Source organism: Artemia sp. Qi Xiang Cuo, chromosome 5, assembly GCF_049724085.1.
Source record: "Artemia sp. Qi Xiang Cuo chromosome 5, ASM4972408v1, whole genome shotgun sequence".
NCBI lineage: Eukaryota > Metazoa > Arthropoda > Branchiopoda > Anostraca > Artemiidae > Artemia > Artemia sp. Qi Xiang Cuo.
Window position 1 is genome coordinate 19,222,569 of NC_142798.1, and position 23,880 is coordinate 19,246,448.

The 23,880-nt window shown below is 34.3% G+C and overlaps 1 protein-coding gene across 2 annotated transcripts in view; it reads right to left on the minus strand.

The window, feature by feature from the left end:
- LOC148951920 (uncharacterized) overlaps positions 1-23,880 on the minus strand; it is a 120,174-nt gene that overhangs the window by 19,462 nt on the left and 76,832 nt on the right. For both annotated transcript variants that reach the window (XM_089089396.1, XM_089089395.1), the window contains exons 6-8: positions 15,801-15,954; positions 8,562-8,737; positions 3,264-3,446 (exon numbers count right to left, since the gene is read on the minus strand). In XM_089089396.1, the coding sequence (XP_088945522.1) occupies positions 3,264-3,446; positions 8,562-8,737; positions 15,801-15,954 (513 nt within the window). The remainder of the gene's footprint in view (positions 1-3,263; positions 3,447-8,561; positions 8,738-15,800; positions 15,955-23,880) is intronic.

Sequence of the window (23,880 nt, forward strand, 5' to 3'; positions counted from 1 at the left end):
ACATATTTTCGCAGCTAATTAACAAATCACATTTAGGAAGTTAACATTCTGAACCTCTGAGGCCCGGCGTACTCGAAAAGAACCTTTATTGTCAGTGGCTTGGGGGTTCCTTAGGCTCGGAGTACTTGACGACGATCTGTATTTCCGCGTCTTATGGGACCAGAGGTGTGGAATTCTCTCCCGAAGTGTACAAAGCTAGCAGACAATATTACCCAGTTCAAGAGTAGGTTAAACTATTACTTTCTGGGAAATTGCTAATAATTTAGACTAAAATTAATTTTTTTACATATATAGGCAAAAATCACATTGTTAGAAAAGATATATTAAAATATATAATTCATACAACAAATAATATATGAATTATATATAATAATATATAAAGTAAAAAATTAATTAAAAAATTAAATAAAATTTGGAAAATTTTTCGTCTCTTTTTTTCAAAATAGCCATTTGGTATAAACTTTAATGTTTGGTTGGATTCCAGCAATAATATTGGCCATTTTCTAAAGTGCAGTTAAAGTACACGAAACGGAAGTGTTAATTTTTCTTTAAAATAGAATCTGTCCCCATGACAACTTATTTCAAACAACCGAAATTTTCCCACTACTACCTGATTATTCATTTTCATTACAAGGCAAAATAAAACGCCAAGCTACTGACAACTTGACACATTAAAAGACAGTTAATTTTCCTTTTCAATGAGTTATGACAATAGAATTTTAAATTTACTCGACAACCACGTGTTTAATATTCGATATTAATAGTTTTACTTAAACTTGATATATCCTTTTCAGAAGTTATAGATACAATTTCAATTTGTTTAATACCTTTCTGTTAATTCAGGGATGTTAGATGTTATTATTTAATCAGGCTTGGATTGACTAAAAATAACCAATACGGAAACCTAGGTAGAACTTTAATTCGAAGGGGGAGACAATATTTGGAAAAAAAATGACCAATATATAGATATAAGAATACTTCTTTTCAGACGTTGTAACTTCTTTTCAGAATTTATAGATACAATTTAAATTTGTGTAATACTTTTCTATTTCTTCAGAGATGTTATTATTTAATCAGGCCAAAATTCTTAGATTAACTAAACATAGCCAATATGGAACCTAGGGAGAACTTTGATTCGTAAGGGGGGGGGGGTAATGTTTGGTAATAAAATGACAAATACATAAATATAAGAATGGTACGGTGTGGGGGGGGGGTTGTAAGGGGGATACTATATAAAATAGCTAATTACCGAGAAACAGAGCAACTAACAAACTTGAAATGAAATTTACATTTATTTTACAGTCTTTTCTAAATAAATCTAAATCCAAATAAAACCAAAAATTAAAATAAAAATCTAAATAAAACCAAAAATTATAATAAAAATCTAAATAAGACGAAAAATTTTACATGAAACGCTGCAAATGTACTAATCACCATCATTCGCTTTCACCAAATTTAATTTATTCTACCCTAATTTAATAAATGGCTGATATCACACCCCTTTTCAAACTGTTACCCCTCCCCCACTCCCCTTAGAGTTCCACCTATGTACATGATGACCCATATTGTGTGACGGAAATGAAGCAATAATGTCAGGTAGCAAAAATAGCAATGCAGGGGAGATCTATCACTCTTTACTAAGTCTACACCATTTTACTGGTTGGCATGTATAAACAAAACCGACTTCACTGTAACACTATATTCTTACCGATAATATTTTGCTTCTTTTTCTTCCCCTTGTGAACAGCTAAATTGTATTACGACAATCATTTTGACTGCTCTTAAAATCTGACCAATCATACAACCTCATTCAGACGCTTTCCACTATTCAAGGAGAATATGTCGCGGAAAGAGTTTTACACGCAAGTATAGGACATTTACATCTCTTTTCTCTAGAATAGAGAAAATTTTCCCAGATATTTAGTGACGACATTATTTTACAATTATCTAGGGTTAACTATTAAATAACGAAAAACGGGTGGTAGAGATTGGGGCTCCTCGAAGAAAACTCATGTCTTACAAAAACCTTAAATACAGCAAAACTATAAATTTTTCCAGATTCATTTTAAACTTTTTTAGTAAAACTTTCCAAGATGTTAAACAACTGTTTTCTTTAGCCGACACTGTATTCAGTTTTTGAAGAATAGCTTAAAAGTATTTTTAATAAAATTAATGCAAAAAAAATTCATTTTTACTTTTCTTTTATTAATTTTGCATTCTAGCCACCGGAGTATCAGTTTCTGTCTTTGCCAGAGGTTTGATGTTTGTGTTAGATTTCTCATTATTTGTATTATCACCTCTAGCTTTTACTATCCCAATCATATTATTTAAAGTAAGTCTTTGACAGTCCTAGTAATTAGAGTCTAGTTTAACCTAAGACGTAGCAAATATGTCTCCATTTATTTTCAAATAAAATGAACCCAATCTTTTTGGTTTTGAATCTTTTCGATCTCTCGATCTGTTCGATCTGAAGGAAGTATTCACTGAAAACTGAAGGAAGAAAATTTACCAAAACCCTGAACGACTACAAAAAAAAGAAATAACAAGAAAAGAAAAAAATTAAGATAATTCTACAATTAAGTGTTCTAATTCTGCAGTTCAGTGTTCTGTCTTCTGCAGTTCCAATATCTGCAGTCAAATTCTCCCTTGGTAGCTAAATGCTATGTTCCATTCAGAAAAAGATGTCTTCATAAGAACGATTTTTGGTTCGCTACAGTTCCAGATACAAATTAAAAAAAGGTTCTCAAGATACAAATTGTGTTTAAAATAAATAAAAGCCTCCTGACTATGACAGATTAAAGCTTTAAATTGGTATTTTTATTAAAACACGTAGGGTCTTTTTATGGTTTTGACGCTTTCAAAGATGCAAAAAAATACGTTCATCGTGCGAAACATTCATTTGATGCATTTCCTTGCTTAATATGATTTTAAAACCACACATTTGTCTCTCAAGAAATTATGAATTTTGTGATTAACTTTTGGATTGACAAATAAGTTACACAAATAAATCCACGGCATTAAAGCACTCTTTTTGACATAATAGATACGAGAGAAATGCCTTTTTTTAAATTAACTTTCAATTAGGCAATAGGCAATACCATCCGGAATTTAATAACGAAATCGTTTGCCATCTTTGCAGGACAAGATTTACCATGTCTTGTCACAAATTAGCTGGCGTCTATCTAGTTTTTTATAAATTTATTGAACCAAGTTAACTCAAAACTGTAACAAATATGGTTTAAAAAGGGTAGCCAAATCCTTACCTTTAAGACTAAAAGACCCATAACAATAATACACAGAATATTGAGAAGAGTAAGGCACATGCTGAAGCTTGCCAGACATGCTGCTTCTACATTCAGCCAAGGTGAGTAGACAGGCCTATAGCTGGCAGGAAGAGTTAATTCACCGCTAATTGACTTTACGAGGCTCAATGAGAATAGTACACCCTGGAAATAAAGAAGAAGTTAAAAGTCTAATAACACGTTGAAAAAAGGAGGACAAGGAGATAAGACCACGCTGCATTTCCATAATTCATTTAATGTTTTACTTAAAGTTGTTTAAAGGTATACTCCAATGCATACACTCTTTTTTTCCTATTTATTTCGTACACAGGGGCGTCGTTTAGGGGGCAGTTGCCTCTCAATAATATGGAGAGAAAAAATTATTATATATCCCATACCCCTTGACTATTCGGATATGGACCCCTCTTGGCTCCCCCCAATAAAAATGCTGGAGATTCGCCCCTATTCGTACACATTTAAAAAAATAGAATAAATGGCGAATGAAGGGTTAACAATATTTGACTTGGAATGGAAGAGGGGTGCATGACAGTTTTTCTCCGTTGTCCAGCGGTAGTGCAATAATTTAAGGGTAAGTAAACTAGGGACGTATGCAAGGAAGGGGGAGTAGACCCCCCCCTCCAAGGAGATCCTAAATTTTAACGAACTTTTCAGCTACTTCTTATTCAAATTATGACACATTTTTTTTGTTATTACCCCCTCCCCCCTCTTGAAAAAATCCTGGATGCGCCCTTGCCCCCCCCCCTCTCTAAAAAATAAATCTTGCATTCATTCCTGAAATGGACGTTTCTAAAAAGTCCATGAAGAATACAAGATATACTGGTTTCAATAAAGCAAGTTGAACGAAGACATATCCACTACTTTTGTATACTTTTGTTCTGCACCCTGTGAGGAAGCTGAAGTGGCTCAACATTTCTTTAAGACGAACCTTTCTTTAACGTGCTCTGGTCCAATAGTAATATAATACAAATTTTGAGGATTTTCTATCTTAAAGCCTCTGCTAAATAGAGTAGACCCAATTGGCTGAGCCTTAGTTTGTTTTATGCTAGTTTTTGTACGCTATCGATAAACAGCGTTTCCAATACAAAAAAAAAAAAATAACGATAAATGTTTCAGTAAACCAAAGTACTTTCGGTACTCTTGTAATTATGCGGGCCTCTCGGGTTAACTGCTATACAGTCGGCAATGATAAAACCCGTTTTTGACATGTTTACCGCTATAGACTAGGCAATGATAGCGTGGTTTTCATTGCGTATGCGATATTAAGCTGTGGTTTTTTGGGGTTTAGGGAGGGGGGGAGGTACCTAGGTTAGGTTAGGTTAGGTTACGTATTTAATATATGCTATGCTTTACCCCCCCCCCTAATGTGCAAATATATAGCCCTAATTTGTTTATAAACTATTATATGTTCATCCTATTTTATTTTATTTCATTAGCATTAACCAAACTTGACTTTTTAGAAAGGCCCGCATAAGGCAAGAGTACCGTACTTTCTGCCAAAAAATTTGATGAGAGGGGATTACAAAGTCATAAAATATATATATTTCTACTCGGCACTATATTCTTTCAGTCGAAGTTTGATGGTATCACATATTCAACCACGGTCAAGTTTAAGGACGTAAAACCTAAAAGTAGAAGTACGCACAGTGCGTAGCAGTACAGTAAATATTTCAAACATAAGGTAGTGTTAACCACGAAAAATACAATATTCCAGGACTGACAATGTGCCATCAATAGAAATAAAAAAAAAGTCACGAAGGCCCGATGTGGCCTGGGATTCCCATAAATTTTATAATCTTGTAACTCTGTTTCTACAATTTATTCATCATCTCCAATTAAAAACACATTCCAATACTTTTAAAATTTAAATACTTTTAAAAACACATTCCAAACTAACTCCCAATTAAGGTCCGTGACAATGAACATAATGTAAATACATAAGAAAAAAAAGTAAATTATGTCTTTACTTCTTTTTTTAATCTATTGGTGAGCCCCCCCCCCCCTCCACCTAAATATAGACAGTTCTTTTCCATAAATATTTCTTATAAACTCAAAAATACAGCCTATGGTATTTTTTCTTCTTTTTTGGTTTTATTTTTTCTGCTTTTTATTCAAATTTCATTTAGTTCTTAATTTGCATTTCCAAAGGCTTTTACTTTCCAAAAGTGGTAATCTCTTCCTTGATTTTGAATTCAAAATCAAGCATCTAAAAGGTTTTAGATGCTCCAATTAGTCTCATTCTTTTTCTCTGACGTAAATTAGCAGATGGATGGGAGCAGGGCCATCGAGAAGTGGGGCAAGGGAGTAAGAAACAGGGGGGCGGCAGAGATCTGCTAGATTATATTTAGCTTGAAAATTTTGTTGGCTTTTTTTTGCATAAGATATTAGTAAAAAAAGTAAGTGGAAATTGCACCCAAATCAAGATCGGGAACTCTCTCCCTGAACAAGAAAAATTATAAAATTGCAATTTTAGTTTGGCCCAAAGAAATTGCGCCGAAATCAAGATTGGTAACTCTCAAATTATAAAATTGCAAATTCCAAATCAAGATTAGGAATTTTTTCCAATAATAGGAAAAATTATAAAATAACACTCTTAGCCTGGCTCGAAAAATTGAACCCAAATAAAGATTGAGTATTTTTCTCTCTTAACAGGAAAAATTATAAAATTGCATTCATAGTTTGGCTCTAAAAAATAACCCTAATGTTAGAAATAAAATCTGAACGACAGAAAGGATATGGCTGAGGCCAGGCACACGTTATCTATAAAAAGGTTTACAGATCTACCCCCTCCTCTCCTTTTCATAAGAGATCTCATGGTTAGTTTACTGAGCGAATTCCCTTCCATACACCCCTTCCCATTTATACGTTTACCATTTATTATTACGTTTATATACGTTTCAGATAGTAAATTTGTATAAAAAGTGCAGAAGAAACGGATTATTTTACTAAAGAAGTTTCCTGTTCGGGTTCAGGTTCCCTGTTCCTGTTCACTTTTATTATCAAATAAATATACAAAATACAAAATCTAGAGCCAACCGACAAGCCAATTCGCAGAGCCTATGGTGGGAATATCTAGCTATAACTTCAAAATACAAATAGAGTTTTATGAATTTCTTAAAGCAAAAGTTAAAAAAGATATTATAAATAGCAAGTGTTTAAATGTTTAATGTTTAAGAGTTTTGTTTCATGATCCCCCATCTTTGCATGCCATGGAGCCTTTGTGGGGTTTTCCTTGTCAATGGGGGTAAATCTCATGCACCCTCCCTCTGATTTGGGCCCCGAGTATAACCCCAAGACCTTAGAAGGCAACATGCACCGACTGTACTTATATTATACCATCTCCATGCGTCTTTCTATATAAGCAGAATAAACCTTAGGCCAATATTGCCTTTTTTATAAACATTCTTGGCAAACATTGGTTGCCAAGGACCTTTTAATGATATGCTACTTGTAGATTTTATTATTCCCACAGAGCAACAATGTTGCATCTATCTTAAATGGCGTTAAAATCAAGCTCCAATAAGACTTCCATACTTAAACGTATTTCTCTAGGCATGCACTTACTTCGGCAAGGGGTCATTGCCTAGCCATCCAGCCATGGGAGTACCCATGATTTTGTTCTGGGGGGAGGGCATTTTTTTTGGGGGGGGGGGGGGGAACAACTTAAAAACGAATGGAAAATTCTTTATATGTATTTTTGTTACGTTTTTACGAGTCGGGCAAAGATTTCGAGGGGGGGAGGTTCAAACCTGAAAACCTTGGACACAGCCTTGCATCCAGCAATACATGCATGTGAACAAGGTCATATCCAGGAGGGGGGTAACCAGTTTTGACCCCCTCCCCAAAGATTTTGTACGACTCGTAAAAACGTAACAAAATACGTAAAAACAAAGTTTTTATGCGTTGTTTGTACCCCCCCCCCATCCCCAAAAAATCATCCCTTCCCGAAAAAAAAATCCTGGATACGCCCTTGCATCTGAACGCCAATTTTAAGCGTAGATGATTAATGTAAAGCCAAAGAAGGTCCCTGATTGGCAGATTTTCAATTCTTAAACACGAAGTTCTAGACTCTATAGCTGGATGCTTAGTTACAACTTGTTGCAACCGAGCATCTAAGCTGGTTACATGTGAGCAGAAACTGCCTGGATACTGATATCTGGACATGTAATGCCCATACCACATTATGGTCACACTTATTGATAAAATCAATATTGGGCAAGACTACAGAGCTAATTATGTTTGCCGTTCGTAATTTTTGAAGTTGAACGTCGTTCAACTTTCAAACATAAAACTGGTGATTGACCAATCAGAATCGAAATTTAAGGCATATATTTTGGAAGCTAGAAAAAAAATGCAAGCTTGGAACAGCAATTTTTCTATGCGTAACAGAAATCTGGCAAAAGTTAAGAAGACATAGTAGAGAACAGTTTTAAAACAAATAAGTGTTGGTGCAAACTTTTTAAGTTAATTTATTGCAATTTTAATTTTCTGCTTTTCAAATACAATTATGGTGCCAGAATTAAGAAAAACTCCATGTCATTCATAAAACTTGTTTTTTTTATTGACAGATGTGACTATGGTGTAGCTCAGGCATAATTCTAACCAGATATGCATGATAACAAGGCCGTATCCAGGGGGGGGGGTTCCCCGGTTTTAACCCCCCCCCCCCCCGAAATTTTTTACCGAGTCAAAAATAAGTCGAAAATTAGTAAAACCTAGGTAAAAATCAGTAAAATTAGTCGAAAACTGAGTCAAAAATTAGTAACCCCCCCCAAAAAAAAAAGTCAAAAATTAGTAAAACCCCCCCTGAACAAAAATCTTGGATACGGCCCTGCATGATAACACCATGATTTAAGTCTAATGTCATTCTTTTCATTTCTTTATGCTATTTGATAAATGTACATGCCTTGTAAACAATCCTCATTCAATAGCCCGTCGGCACTTTCTGGGTTCTAATTGGTTACCTTACTATCAGTCAAGTGTATTCTACCCATGGACATGGACGCCATATGGCGGGGAGGGGGCAGCGGGGGGGGGGATTCAGCCCCCTGGCTGAATGATGCTGCCTTATATTTTTCTTTGAGATTTCTATTACCCATCATTGGAAGTGCTGGTTAGACGAGGTGAGCCCCCCCCTAAAATACAGCTCTTGGGCGCCCATGCCCATGGAGAATCTAATTTATCACGAGCTTCTCAATGTAATCTTACCGACATTCACAGTCTGGTAATACAAGGTTTTTGTTATAACGAAAATGTACTCACGGCATTGACCATGGGGGGTAATAAAGACGCAGATATGGCAACGCCAACAAGAGATCCAACATTATTTCCCAGGACTGACAAAGCGACTCCAACTCCTGATGGAAGAGCTACAAGAAGGCCAATGCCCAATGACCTTAGCTGCCCCCTTGACCTCATTTCTTCAGTGATAAACAAACCTGTAAACATAAATATGTTTAACATCTGCTGCTATCTTTTTTAGGGGAGACATTTTCCATGGAGAGGAAAGCTTCCAGGGGGCATTTTTCGTGGGAGAATTTAAACGGGGGGGGGGGGGGGTCCTTGCATGATTCGAAAAACGGTCAGAATTTTTTTTTAAATAAGTTTTTCCAAAAGAAAGTAAGGAGCAAAACTAAAACTGAAAACGGATAAAAATTATTCCATTTATGATGGGGCTGCCCTTTCTTCATCTCCCGTTCTTTACGCTAAAGTTTGACTTTTTGTCCCTATTGTTTAAGAATGACTCCAGAAACACAAGGGCCGTTGAGTTTGAATGAGAAGCGCTTTTGAAGAGATTTTAAGACATTAGCGTAGAGAGGAAGGGGACCGCCCCCCTCATATACAGAATAATTTATGTTCGTTTAAGTTTTAATGTTGCTCCTTACTTTCAGTCAAAATCACTTATTTTTTTTTACTTTAAAAAAAAAAATCTTGTAAGAGGCGATTTCTTCTCGCTTGAATAGAACCTGATGAGCAAACACACTTTTTAGTTTCTTCTGCCATTGACATTTTTCCTATGAAAAGTGATCCTTAGTATTTATTATCAAACCGTAAACAACAAATCTACTTACTGACAGGTACGCACTCGATCTGATAAAAGATTGATGTTGATAATTTGAAACAATAACTTCTAATCAAAACTGTGGGAATTAGGTTTTCAAACATTTTAATTGAAATCAAAGCATTGGAATTTATAATTAGATTTATCGTTGTCATATACTAAAAAGCGCACCCCCAAGAGAATGGGCGGACATAACTCTTAAGCGGTAGCATACTGGCCCGTTCGTGGCCAAAACTATTGTTTAGCCTTACAAAATGACAAAAATTTGTGTTTTTCTGTGACACAATCTATTTTGGTACTTAAGAAGGGTACTAGAAGTTGGAATGTCCGTTCGAATAATCCCTCTCCCGATGTTTCACGACCAAAGTTTCGATGTGATTACCTCTGGTGATAAACAAATAAACACTCGTTTATGACCATCCTTTCTTGCAAAAATTCGAAATTTTGCACTTTTGCATATAAAAACTTGAAATTCTTTACTTATAATTCGCTACCACGAACCGCCTGATCGCATAGAACTGAAAATGTCTTTGTTCCTTCAAAGCTAAAACACACTATTTAGTTACCGACTAATTCGATTCTAGGAACGAATTTGATGATGCAAGCTTCTTCAAAAACCATATGTCTGTTTAGGGGGGGAGAGTCCCTCTTTTCTAAAGTTATGCAAATGTTCTTATGCTCAATGTTGACGGGTAACCTTAAACCTTAACGAATATTATATGTTTAAAATCATCATAAAAAGCGAATTCTTTTAATGTATATGTTCGCATCGAAATTTCTTCCTTAGAAGAAACTTATTCCAATAGATCTATTGGGATGCACGAGATCCAATAATTTAAAGGGTGTACAAAGAGTTCTTCAACAGTTTCATTGGGGTCTAAAAAGTACATTTAGCCACATGAATGTGGTTCAAAATCACCCTCAGGGGTCTATGATGCCTGTGTCACTAGATTGATTTTGTGATAAATTCGTCCGGCTACTTTGAAGCTGAAAACATTACGACTATTGATGGTTCGATCATTGCTTATGTTGAACGAAGCTAAAGCAAAATATAAGTTCAAATTTCGGATTCATTTGTGGAACTCTTTAGAGAGCAAGTAACGCCCTAGAAAAAGTCAAAGCAATTCATTTGGAAATTGTAGAGGTGGCAATGCAATTCGGCCAAGCAAGCAGCAACTTATAGATGAATCACTTTGTTGGCTACACTTTCCTGGGGAAAATGGAGGACCATACAATGAATATAGTCAACGTTGAAGGGTCCCAATGACTTGTAATTAACACTTAAGTAGATTACTGCATCTTTTTAGGTTTGGTATTTGGTTTTGTACCACAGCTTTTTGGCGCCGAAGATTGCGATGGCGTTGATCTTCTAAAATAATGCTTCTTTAATCTTCACTTTCATCTTTGACTCGTTCTGATTCTCACTGTCGCTTGTCTTCTAACACAATTCTTTGTTCTTCACTTTCATTTTTGATGCGTTCTGATATTCATTTTCGCATGTCTCCTAACCGCACAATTCTTTGTTCTTTAATTTCATTTCTGACACATTCATATTCCTGCTGTCGCTTGTAATTCTCGCTGCCGCTTATCCTCTAACCGCATATGCGTCATAGATACTAAAAACGCTCGTAATTCTCGTTGCCGCTTATCTTCTAACCGCATATTTCTTTGTTCTCGCTGTCGCATATCTTCTAACCAAATATTTCTATGTTCTTCATTTCTGTTTATCATTAGTTATGACATTTTTCAATGCCAAAAACTACTACTCCTACTACTGCTAACAACTCACAACAGCAAAAAGCCGCCAAAGGCCAATACAGCTACGAATGCATTCGTAGCTGTTTTTCCCAAACTATTCAAAGCCTCGCTCTTTACACCTTCCCAAGAAGTTACCATGTCCATTAAATCTTTCTTTACGACATCCTACCACTCCCACCATGGGCGACCTGCTTTCCGTTTAGCCCTAGACAGTTGGCGGAAAAGAACAATCGTTGGCAAACCTGTCATTCTTCATCCGCAGAGCATGCTTTAGCCGTCTCAACCTTTCTCTAATTATAGCCCTAGAAAACGGGATTGAACCACATTTTTCGCGCAACATACTGTTTTAAATACGGTCAGTCAGCCAGGCACCCAAAACAGTCCGTAGTCAATTTCTCTGGAAAATATCTAGCAAACTTTCCTCCGTTTTTCGGAGCGCCCATGCTTCAGAACCATATTTGACCACTGCTATCACTGTAGCTTCCAATATTCTAATCTTGCTTCGCAGACTTGTCTTCCTATTTTTCCAAACTTTTCTCAACTGTGAAAAAACACCCTGAGCCTTGGCTATTCTACTTTTAACATCTTCACGGCACCCATCATCTTTACTAATAATACTACCGAGGTAAGTGAAGCTGTTCACTTGATCGATCTAAATTTCCTTTGAATTGCAAAGGAAAACAATCCACAGCGAAATATGCTGTTAGATGAATGAGCAAAATTAAGGTATGGAACAAGAAAAAGCAAAAATCACACTGAATTGTAAACAAAAAGCATTTCAAAAGCACAAACTACAACATTTTCCCCCTCGAGTAGTCGGATCGTTTTTAGTATCTATGACGTACGCAAAATTACCCAAGAATCGGCCGTTAGACGACAAAGGAAAATTAAATCATGGAGCAAAAAAAAAAATTAAAATTACATTGAATTCTAAACGAAAATATTGCATAGAGAAATCTGCAGTTAGATGGCATAGTCTTCTAGCTTCAATGAAATGAAGGAACGTGTTAGTTTAGAGTATGAGAGTCGGTGAAGGATAAGCAGGAAGGAGGAATTGCTTTTTAGTATCAAAGATACGTTTAAAATTACCGTAAGATATTAAAGGACTCTGAAAAGTAGCAGAAAACAAAATCTTTTTGTTATCTATGACGTCATGCGAAATTACACAGAATTTTTGAATGAATCCGAACAGCCAAAGCAAAAGACATGGAAAAATGTCTGAGGCAATGATGGACGAAAATGAATAAAAACGAGATCTGCGGCTAGAAGACATGCTACAAGTATCACAACGAATCCTACATGAACATAATAGATAAAGAAATCAGCGGTTAGAAAAAAAGCGACAGGGATGATCACATTTAATCGATAAACGAAATCTGCGGTTAGAAGTGAAGCATCAGAGAGAATCACAACGAGTCCCAGGAGAAAGCAAGTCCTATAAAACAGATGACTCTTTGATGCAATACGAGGAAGGCGGAATTAAATCAACGCCAAAATTCCTTAATTCAATTGAAATTGCTGATTTGACACCTCATGACTAAAGACGAACACGATGATTATAGAAAATAGAAAATCAAATTACCGAGTGCCGGGGTTTAGGCGAAGCCCGGGCTCCTGGTACTATATATACATAAGTCTGTTTTCCGCTGTTACTAAATTTTGTGCAATTTTTCTAATTGCCATATATTTTTTTTATCGAGTCAATGAGCCATTTTTATTTGGGAACAATGTAGTTGCAAAAAATGAAACACTCATAATCCAAATAATGAAGGGTCATGAAACAATAGCGAAAAATTTAGTCAGGACATCCTGTCTTTGAATTATGCTTTTCCTTTATACGCTTGTCTGCAATTCCACCATCCAAAGGTAAAAGTATTTGCGGCAATATACAAAACAGATTTCTTCACTTCCGGGCAAATTGACATCACAATGATAATGAACATGCCGAATCCTGCCAAGATGGTTTGTATTTCGATTACTAACGGTAGATGTAACAGAAGAATAAGGTATGAACGGACAAAATGTGTTTGATATCATGCACGTAGGCCTATGTGGGGAAGGAGACTCCCCTTCCCTCCCAAAATCCTGAAATTCCCGAATTCATTGGCAGTTTTAATTCAAATAAAAAAAAAAAAATTGTCGAGGCTTTCGAAAAAATTCATGCTTGTGTGTTTATGTGGCACCTCCAAGGGAGGTGTGCGTCATGACAACCGTTTAAAGAAAATTTCTTTTAAGGGAAATAGTAAATAACAAGTTAACACTAAATTTTAGTAAATAAATTTGAAGTAATTTAATATAGTGTATAAATAAATCTAAAGTATATAGTAAATAATAACTCTTAACAATTTTTTAACAGTTTTAAAATAATTTGAAAAAAGTTCTATTCAAAATAAATAGTAAATAATAAGTCAATATTTGAATTATGATAGACAAATTTGGAATAACACAAAAATACATTTAGAATAAATAGTAAATAACGAATTTTTACAAGGTTCAAACAACTTGTTTTAATTATTTTAAGACAATTTTTTTAAACTTTATTTAAAACAAATGAGTATATAATATACAAATATTTAAATTATGATAAATGAATGTACAATAATAAATGAATACATTATTGTCAATAAATTTACATAATTAGACAGAACAGCATACCACAGTACACGTTCAGGCACTTGCGCCGATAGGAATGTGCCTACCTCGAGAATTTGAGCTTTTTTGCAATTACCTATTATATTTTTCATAACATTCACCTATCTTTGACCCGTTTTCGAAGTTGTGCCGCACCTCCTATAAATACAGACCCCCACTCCAATAATGTCAGACTCCCGATACTTAACAAGAGCAGAATCCACTCTACAATGAAGTATCTGCTTTCCCGATCAAGTCCTCTCGACGTTTGTGTGCCATTGGAATTGTTTGTATAATATATTGTCATTGTGTGAAAGGAAAGCGAATAAAAGTAGTGCAATTGCTCAGCTTAAGCTGACTAATCCCTCATTCATTCTTCATTATTTACCCTATTCCGATAATAAAAAGGTTAAAAATCAACTTTTTCTTCCGTTAAAGGAACTTTATAAAACTCCACAAAATACTGATATTGTTTTTCTTGCGACAAGTATATTTATTGAAGATTTTCTCTGTAGCCTAAATATCTCGATCGAGATATTTTTTTTATCTAATTTTTATCTTTAATTTACATTAAAGCTCAGCTCGCACTTACCCGGCAATTTTCAATGCCACTTTTCGTATCACCTTCTTATTCTTAATAATGAGTTTTACTGTTTCCACTGTTATTAGATAGTTCTACTTCAATTTATTTTCAAGGTCCTTGTTGTTCCGTCAACTATGATTGTTGTTCACGAAAGCCCTTGGGGAAATATTCAGTTTCCAACGTCGCTTTCCAGATTATATACTAATCAATGTTGCAATTTTTAGTAATGTTATATTTATTTAGTTTTAATTTTAGATTTTATTTTATTTTCAGACTCAGAGTCTTCAGATTTTTTCCATAAATTTTTGCTAATATTAGACATGTTTTTACTTTTAGTTTATTTTCATTCTAAAGATTGGCCATTTCCATAAGAAAACACTCAAAAAATAGAAAAAAATGCTAAATGTTTCTTTATTACCTATGCAATACGACAAAAAATGAAGAATTTATACACAGTTTCAATTAGCTAAGGCTAAGTTTGTTAAAGATGGGCCATTTTCTTAATAAAACACATAAAAATAGAAAAAAAAATCCTAAATGTTACTTTATTACTTGTGCAATACGACTATTTATTTTCAGGGTTGTGTTTTTTTTTGCCCCTAAGAGAAGCCTTGGATTGGACATCTTTGGATAAGCAACCAAAATATTCATGTTTCAATATCCCTCTCTGTATCATCTGCTCATTTTTACCACCAAATTTTACTGTTATTGTTGTTTTTAGATTGTTTTTTTTTACCTTGATATTCTTTCAAAATTCTCATCGTTTTGTAACCTTTTTGGAGGGGATGAAACAGCCCTTGAGATACCAAGAGCATCAAAATAAAAAGATTTTTTCGCCCACACCCATCTTAGATCTATTTACACAGGAAAATCGTAATATTCTAACATTTTTTGGTTGTTTTAAAATTATGACTTTGTTAGGGCAATAACATATTTTCGTCAGTGTTGCTATATTGGACCCTGAAAACAAATAATTAAGAAATCAATTAAACTTGGCAACGCTTTTCGTCCGCAGAAATAAAAAGACTAAGAATGGGCCCAAAGACAACTACATCTTCAAAAGAAACCTATACCTTTTCAAGTTGCTTGGTAGCATATGTTTTTAGCAGATTTTTCGCCCAAGTGTTTTTTTTTTTTTTTTTAATTTGGCACCCGCTACTACTAAAAACAACAAATGCGCATGGAGAACTTTTTCGTAAAAAAATGAGTTTCCCGACGTCTCCTGATTTTTAAGATTTCCTTATCAGAAAGATCACCTACAGGAAATTGACGAATATTGAATCTTATGCTTTTGGTATATGGTTGTGTAATTTTCCACTTAACCAATTCAAGCAATCATATTTAATTTTCACTGACCTTGGTACAAGACCCGAAATACCTTCAGGCAACCTTTGATATATGTGAGAATAAGTTAGGGAACTGGACTATCACCATTTACCCAATTATCAATCACCAAAAGTCAATTTACCATTGTGCCAGCTGTGGATGTTCGCATATATTAGACCGAAGAAAAATCCAATAATGAGACAAGATGCCAGGCTGATCATTTCATTTTTCAAACCCAATTTGTACAAGCTTTTATCTCGAATAGATAAGCCAAAAGTTCCAGCTAATATTGGACCCTGTAAACAAAAAATAAATTGCATTTTAGTTGCATAATATTATCCCACTTTTTTCCAATAGTGTATGTTTGCTCCTTGGACAATATAAAGATAATTCTTATCCAATTTGCTTTGTGATCGTAGCGAATGTTCCGACATGGTCATAAAAAAAAGTCTTACGCAAACAATGGGCAAATAGAATGCAAATCTTGCTTAAGCATTATCCTTCTATCATATGGCGAATATTAAGATGAAAATCTACTCTTTTCTAGCTAAGATAGAAACAGGTGTGCCGATTTCACGAAAGTGTAGGAGGGAACAAGAATTTTTGATTTTGTTTTTATAAAAAAAAAATTGCTTATGGGGGTGGGGAGGGGCAATTTTTAATGAAAAAACAAAAATTATTTTTCAGTCATGTCCCTCCCCCCAACCTCCTCCCACTACTCTAATAGGAGCCCCTGGATGAAAATCAGGAATCCTTACAAATTATATTGGAAATGAGAAATGCTTAGTATACACATACAGAAACTGCTCAGAAATATATGATTATTATGAGAATATTTTGATGGAAATGATTACTATTAAGCAGAATACTTCTAGCTAAGACAGCAATTAGATACCCATGAAATTAAAGAATACTTATATACCCATTATAATAGAGGAATTTTCTGTTGGTAAAAAAAGAATATTAAGACCCAATATTTTCTAATAAGACAAATATTAAACACACCTGTTCATACCAGAATATAATATACACGTCATTAGAAACTAATATACACGCACTCAAAAAGCAAGGAAAAGCCGATATATATATATATACATATATATATATATATATATATATATATATATATATATATATATATATATATATATATATATATATATATATATATATATATATATATATATATATATATATATATATATATATATATATATATATATATATATATATATATATAAACAGAACTATAGGCACAGAGTACTAAACGCATATTAGGTAATCTCTCCTTTTCCTATTCTTCTAAGCCTACTAAGTCTAAAACATACTGCGTCATTGGCGCTTTACTGAAAACCAATTTTGTGACAAATTTTTTCTTTTGTACTTATCTCTGAAAATAAACATTAAAATTATAGTAACATTTTGAACTGATGAGCTTTCAACAATTAATATCATTTACATCAAATATTCAGTTTAATTTATAAGCTCTTTTTACAGTTGTTAAGGACAAATATAGTTTCCCTACAAACAAGTGATTGGATACTGCCTCCTTTCCTTACTGTAAATAAAAACTAAAAGCCTACTGCTTCATTGGCGCTTAACTGAAAACGGGTTATATTACAAACACTTTCTTTTCCAGTTCTTACAGCATTGAACATAAAAATACAATTACAGCAAAATAAAGTCTTGAACTGATGGATCTTTCAAAAATTAATATCATTATACATAAAATATTAAATTTGATGTTTTTTATACTTTCCAACACTTTTCAAGACGCATATAGTTTTCAGTAACGCGCCAATGACGCAGTAGGTTTTAGACTTTTACAGTGAGAGAAGGAGGTCATACCCAAACTCTTGTTTGTGGTGATTTTTTTTTGTGTCAAGCTTGATTTGCATATTCAATTTAAGTTTCACTCGTTTTAAGATTTATTTATTCATTTACATTAATATCCATTGTATGTTTGTTTGCATTGATTGTTTATTTAATTTCTGTTCGTTTTAAGTTTCATTTGTACTTCAAAAGAAAAATATTTTTTTCGTCTTAAGCTTGATTTTCATATTCAATCTAAGCATTACTCGCTTTAAGATCTATTTATTCATTTATATCATTACTTGTTGTATGTTTTTGCTATGATCCTTTTTTCACTTTCTGTTCGTTTTGGGTTTCATTTATTCTTTAATAGTAATTTTTGGTCGTTTTGAGTTTGAATTTTAAAAGGTATTTGTATCTGTTGAGCTTAAGTTTAAAATGGCCTTTACTTTTCTTCAAAAAACTTATTTTTCCGGAATTTTTTTTTAATTAATTTTTGTTCTTTTTTGATTTTAAAAAATTTCATGTTTTCAAAAATTTCTGATTTCAAAATCAAACTTAAAAAAAAAATCAAAAATTCATCAAAATATCAAAACTGGTATTAAAGAAAAATATCAAATTGAAAAAATGGGTTTGTGTCAACCTCAGAGTTTTTATTATCTGATGTTAAAACTATTTTGAACAAAATTGCTATCTCAAAATTTTTATCGGATGGGTTTGGGAAAAAAGGGCGTGGGGGACAAGATTAAGCAATGGGAGGTTTTGTCGATCCTGGAGTTTCAATATCTGATGGTTGAACTATTTTTAACAAAATTGTTACCTGAAATTTATATCGGATGGGTTTATCCATCCGATACGCCCAAAGGCGTGGAGGGCGGGAGGGGCTATTTTCCCACCAATCTTTTTCACTCTGAGAAAATGAACTACAATTTAATTTCCATTCAAATGAACCCTCTCTGAAGTTTATACGAGTATACCTTCCATAAGAACCATATATGCCCCAAGAGCAATACTTACAACGCCTGCCCCGGCCTTAGGGGGGGGTTGTGTCGACACAGAAGTTTTTCTTATCTGACCTTTGAACTATTTTTAACAAAATGACTAGCTCAAATTTTTTATCAGATGTATTTGGGGGAAAAGGGCCGGGGGCCAGTTGCCCTCTGATCACTTTTGACTCTTAAAAAGGGCTGGATTTAAATATCCAATCAAATGAGCCCTCTCTGAAGTTTATACGGGTATCCCTTTCATAAGAACCATATATGCCCCAAGGTATAACTTACAACGCCTACCCCCGGGCCCGTGGGGGGTTATGACGACACCTGAAACTTTGTTATCTGACTTTTGAGAATTTTTAACTTAATGACTATCTCAAAAAATTATTGGATGTATTTGGGGAATAGGGGCGTGGGGGGCTAGTTGCCCTCCAATATCTTTTGACTCGAAAAAACTTAACTAGAACTTTCAATTTCCAATCAAATGAGCCATCTCTGAATTTTTTATGGTCATCCCCTCAATAAAAACCATATATTCCCCATTGGCATAACTAACAACACCTGCCCTCAGGCCCTAGGGCACTGTGACGACCTCGAATTTTTCGTTTTATGTTCTTTGAACTATTTTAAAAAAAAAAAGCCATATCAATGTTTTTATCGGATAGGTTTAAGCAAAAAAGGACATGGAGGGGGGGGAGGCTAGGTGCCCTCCAATCTCTTTTGACTTTTAAAAAGTGAACTAGAACCTTCAATTTCCAATCAAATGATACCTCTTTGAAGTTAATACGAGCATCCCTTCCATAAGACCCATATATGCCCCCAGGGCATAACTTATAACGCCTGCCCTCGGGCCCTGGTGGGTTGTGTCAACACCGGAAATTTTGTTATTTAATCTTTGAACTATTTTTAACAAAATAGCTATCTTAACAGTTTTATTGGATGCATTTGGAAAAATAGGGTTTAGGGGGGGGGAAGCTGGTTACCCTCCAACATCTTTTGACGCTTGAAAAGTGAACTAGAACTTTCAATTTCCAATCAAATGAGCCCTCTCTGAAGTTTATACGATAATGTTGTCTATAAAAAACCTTATATGCCCCCAGGGCAAAACTTACCACCCTTGTTCCGGGGGCTGTGGGGGAGTTGTCATCCTCAAAGACCTAATTTCCTGAACTTAAAACTAGGTTTAATAAAATGGCTGTCTCAAAATATTGATTGGATGTGTTTGGGGAAAAGGTGGGCGTGAGAGGGGGGCTAGTTGCCCTCAAATCACTTTCAACTATCAAAAAGGGCACTAGCCCTTTGAATTTCCAATCGAATGAGCTTTTTTTGAAGTTTCTACGACACCGCCTTCTATAAAAACCTTACATGCCCCCAGGGTATAACTTAAAACCCTTGCCTTGAGGGTTTTGGGGGGAGTTTTCTCCTCAAAAACATATTTTCTATCTGGAAATCAACTACGCTGAACAAAATGGCTATCCCAAAATTTTGATTGGATGTGTTTGGGGGAATGATGGGCGTGGGGGACTAGTTGCCCTCCAATCACTTTCGACTACTAAAAAGGGCACTAGCCCTTTGAATTTCCAATCGAATGGGCCTTTTTTGAAGTTTCTACGACAACGACTTCTATAAAAACCTTATATGCCCCCAGACATATAACGATCCAGAATCCAGAAGATCCTGGATCCAGATCTCCCTGGATCCAGAAGATCCAGGATCAAACATGCCCTATTTTCTTCATAAGAAAACCTTATATGTCACTGTAATTTTTTTGCCTTAGGAATATTTTGAACTAAAATAGCTATTCCAATTTTATCTGGTCCATTTGAGGGAAAAAGGTGTAAGGGGGGGGGGGTTTGCCCTCTCAAAACTTTTGACTCTTACAAGGGTACGTGATAACTAGTCGAATGAGCTGTTTTTTGAAAATGAGAAGCTCTTAGAAGAAGGCCCAATAAAACATTAAAGCCTAATGGCCTTTATGAACTTTGGTTTTCTATGGTCTAAAACTTAGTAACAGAAAAAAAAATTAATTAAAAAAACTAAAATAACTTTACATAAGAGATAACCATTAACAAGCAGTATATAGAACTATCTTCCCATTTGCGCTGCAAATGGGAGGATATTAGGGGGCCAGGTTTAATGCTAAGGGGTGGGCGAGCGGGGCTGGCTAAGCACAACAAAATGAGGAGTTTTTAGAAAAAGACCCAATAAAACATTAAAGCCTTATGGTCTTTTTGACCTTTGGTTTTCTATTGTCTAAAACTTAGTAACAGAAAAAAATAATTAAAATAAACTAAAATAACTTTACAAAAGAGATAACCATTAACAAGCAGTATATAGAGCTATCCTCCCATTTGCGCAACAAATGGGAGGAGGGGGTTGGGTTTAGTGCAAAGGGGTGGGCGGACGGGACTGGCTGTGCAAAACCTTCCAGCTGGTGGTCCTGTTTTCACTGATCTTAGTGCACAACTAAAAAAACAATAAAACATTAAAATCTTAATTTCTTTATAGCAGTGGGGAAATCCTTTTATATGGAAGCGAAATTTACAAACAGAAAAAATGATTTTAGTGTCTAGAGAAACTTACATAGTCACTGTAGTCTCCTGCGTTGTCCTCTCATTTGCGCAACAAATGGGAGGAGGGGGTCAGACTTAATGCTAAGGGGTTGGCAGACGGGGCTGGCTGCACAACCTTGCCATTGGTGGCTCTGTTTTCACTAATCTTAGTGCACAACTAACAAACAATAAAACATCGAAACCTTATTGCCCTTATGACCTTTAGTTTTCTATTGTCTAAAACTTAGTAACATAAGAAAATTAATCTAAAAAACTAAAATAACTTTACACAAGAGATAACCATTCACAAGCAGTATGTAGAGCTATTCTCCCATTTGCGCTGCAAATGCGGACATGACCTATACTCCCATTTGCACTGCAAATGGGAGGATATCAGGGATATCGGGGTTTCATGCTAAGGAGTGGGCGGACAGGGGTAGCAATACATAACAAAATGGGGAATTTTTAGAAAAAGACCCAGTAAAACATTAAAGCCTAATGGTTTTTTTGATCTTTTGTTTTCTATTGTCTAAAACATCGTAACAGAAAAAAATTAAATAAAAAAAACTAAAAGAACTTTACAAAAGAGATAACAATTAACAAGCACTATATAAGGCTATCCTCACATTTGCGTTACAAATGAGAGGATACTAGGGGGTCGGGTTTAATCATAAAGGGTGGGCGGACGGGGCTGGTTGTGCATAACCTTCCCGTTGGTGGCCCTGTTTTCACTAATTTTAGTGCACAACTAAAAAACAATAAAACATTGAAACCTTATTGCCTTTATGACCTTTAGTTTTCTATTGTCCAAAACTTAGTAACATAAGAAAATTAATTTAAAAAACTAAATTTATTTATTAGTTTACAGTAATATCTATTGTATATTTGTTTGCATTGATTGTTTATTTAATGATTGTTTGATTTTTTTTGTGCCACCAGTGCATAACTTACTACGCCAACCCCCGGGCCCTAGCGGGCTGTGTCGACACCGGAGTTTTTTGTTACCAGAGCTTTTAACTATTTTAACAAAATGCTTATCTCAAAATTTTTATCTGATGCGTTTAAGGCGTGGAGGAGGGGGGGGGCTAGTTTCCCTCCAAGCTCTTTTGACTCCTAAAAAGTGAACAAGAACTTTCAATTTCCCATCAAATGAGCCCTCTCTAAAGTTTATACGAGCATCCATTCCATAAGAAATAATATGAAATATTCGGAGAATCCTTAAATTACAACCCTTGCCCTGAGGGCTGTGGGGAAGTTTTCATTCTCAAAGACGTAATTTCCAGAACTTAAAACTACGTTTAATAAAATGGCTGTCTCAAAATTTTGATTGGATGTGTTTGGGGAAAAGGTGGGCGCGAGAGGGGAGTTAGTTGCCCTTAAATCACTTTCGACTATTAAAAAGCCCTTTGAATTTCCAATCGAATGAGCTTTTTTTGAAGTTTCTACGACACCGCCTTCTATAAAAACCATAAATACCCCAAGGGTATAACTTAAAACCCTTGCCTTGAGGGTTGTGGGGGAGTGTCCTCCTCAAAACATATTTTCTATCTGAAAATCAACTACGCTGAACAAAATGGTTATCTCAAAATTTTGATTGGATGTTTTTGGGGAAATGCTGGGCGTGGGGGAGGGGGGGGCTAGTTGCCCTCCAATAACTTTCGACTATTAAAAAGGGCACTCGCCCTTTGAATTTCCAATCTAATGAGCCTGTTTTAAAGTTTCTACGACAACACCTTCTATAAAAACCTTATATGCCCCCAGGGCATAACTTAAAACTCTTGCCCCGAGGGTTGTGGGGGACTGTCCTCCTCAAAAATATATTTTCTATCTGGAAATCAACTACGTTGAACAAAATGGCTATCTCAAAATTTTGATTGGATGTGTTTGGGGGAATGATGGGCGTGGGGGGGGGGAGGCTGGTTGCCCTCCAATCATTTTCGACTATTAAAAAGGGCACTAAAACTCTCGATTTCCAATCGAATGAGCCCCCTTTGAAGTTTCTACGCCGACCCCTTCCATATGAAGTGCCTCTGGGAAAAAACATAAATAATAAATAATAATAAAACATTGGAGCCGTATGGCCTTTACTATGCGTAACGCTACAGCGTTGCCTCTGATATAGAAGAAGGTTTATTTTTGGTAAACTTTTACATATATATATATATATATATATATATATATATATATATATATATATATATATATATATATATATATATATATATATATATATATATATATTTTTATATATATATATATATATATATATATATATATATATATATATATATATATATATATATATATATATATATATATATATATATATATATATATATATATATATATATATATATTTTTTATATATATATATATATATATATATATATATATATATATATATATATATATATATATATATATATATATATATATATATATATATATATATATATATATATATATATATATATATATATATATATATATATATATATATATATATATATATATATATATATATATATATATATATATATATATATATATATATATATATATATATATATATATATATATATATATATATATATATATATATATATATATATATATATATATATATATATATATATATATATATATATATATATATATATATATATATATATATATATATATATATATATATTATATATATGTAAAATTTACCAAAAATAAATGTAAAATTCACCAAAATTTGTCGTTCATGACATTGTGGCGGTGCATTTGAACATGCGCAAGATGGGCGCGAAGATGGTCCCAAAAGTGCTCAATGACGACCAGAAATCGCGGAGAGTGGAAGTGTGCCAAGAAAATTTGAACA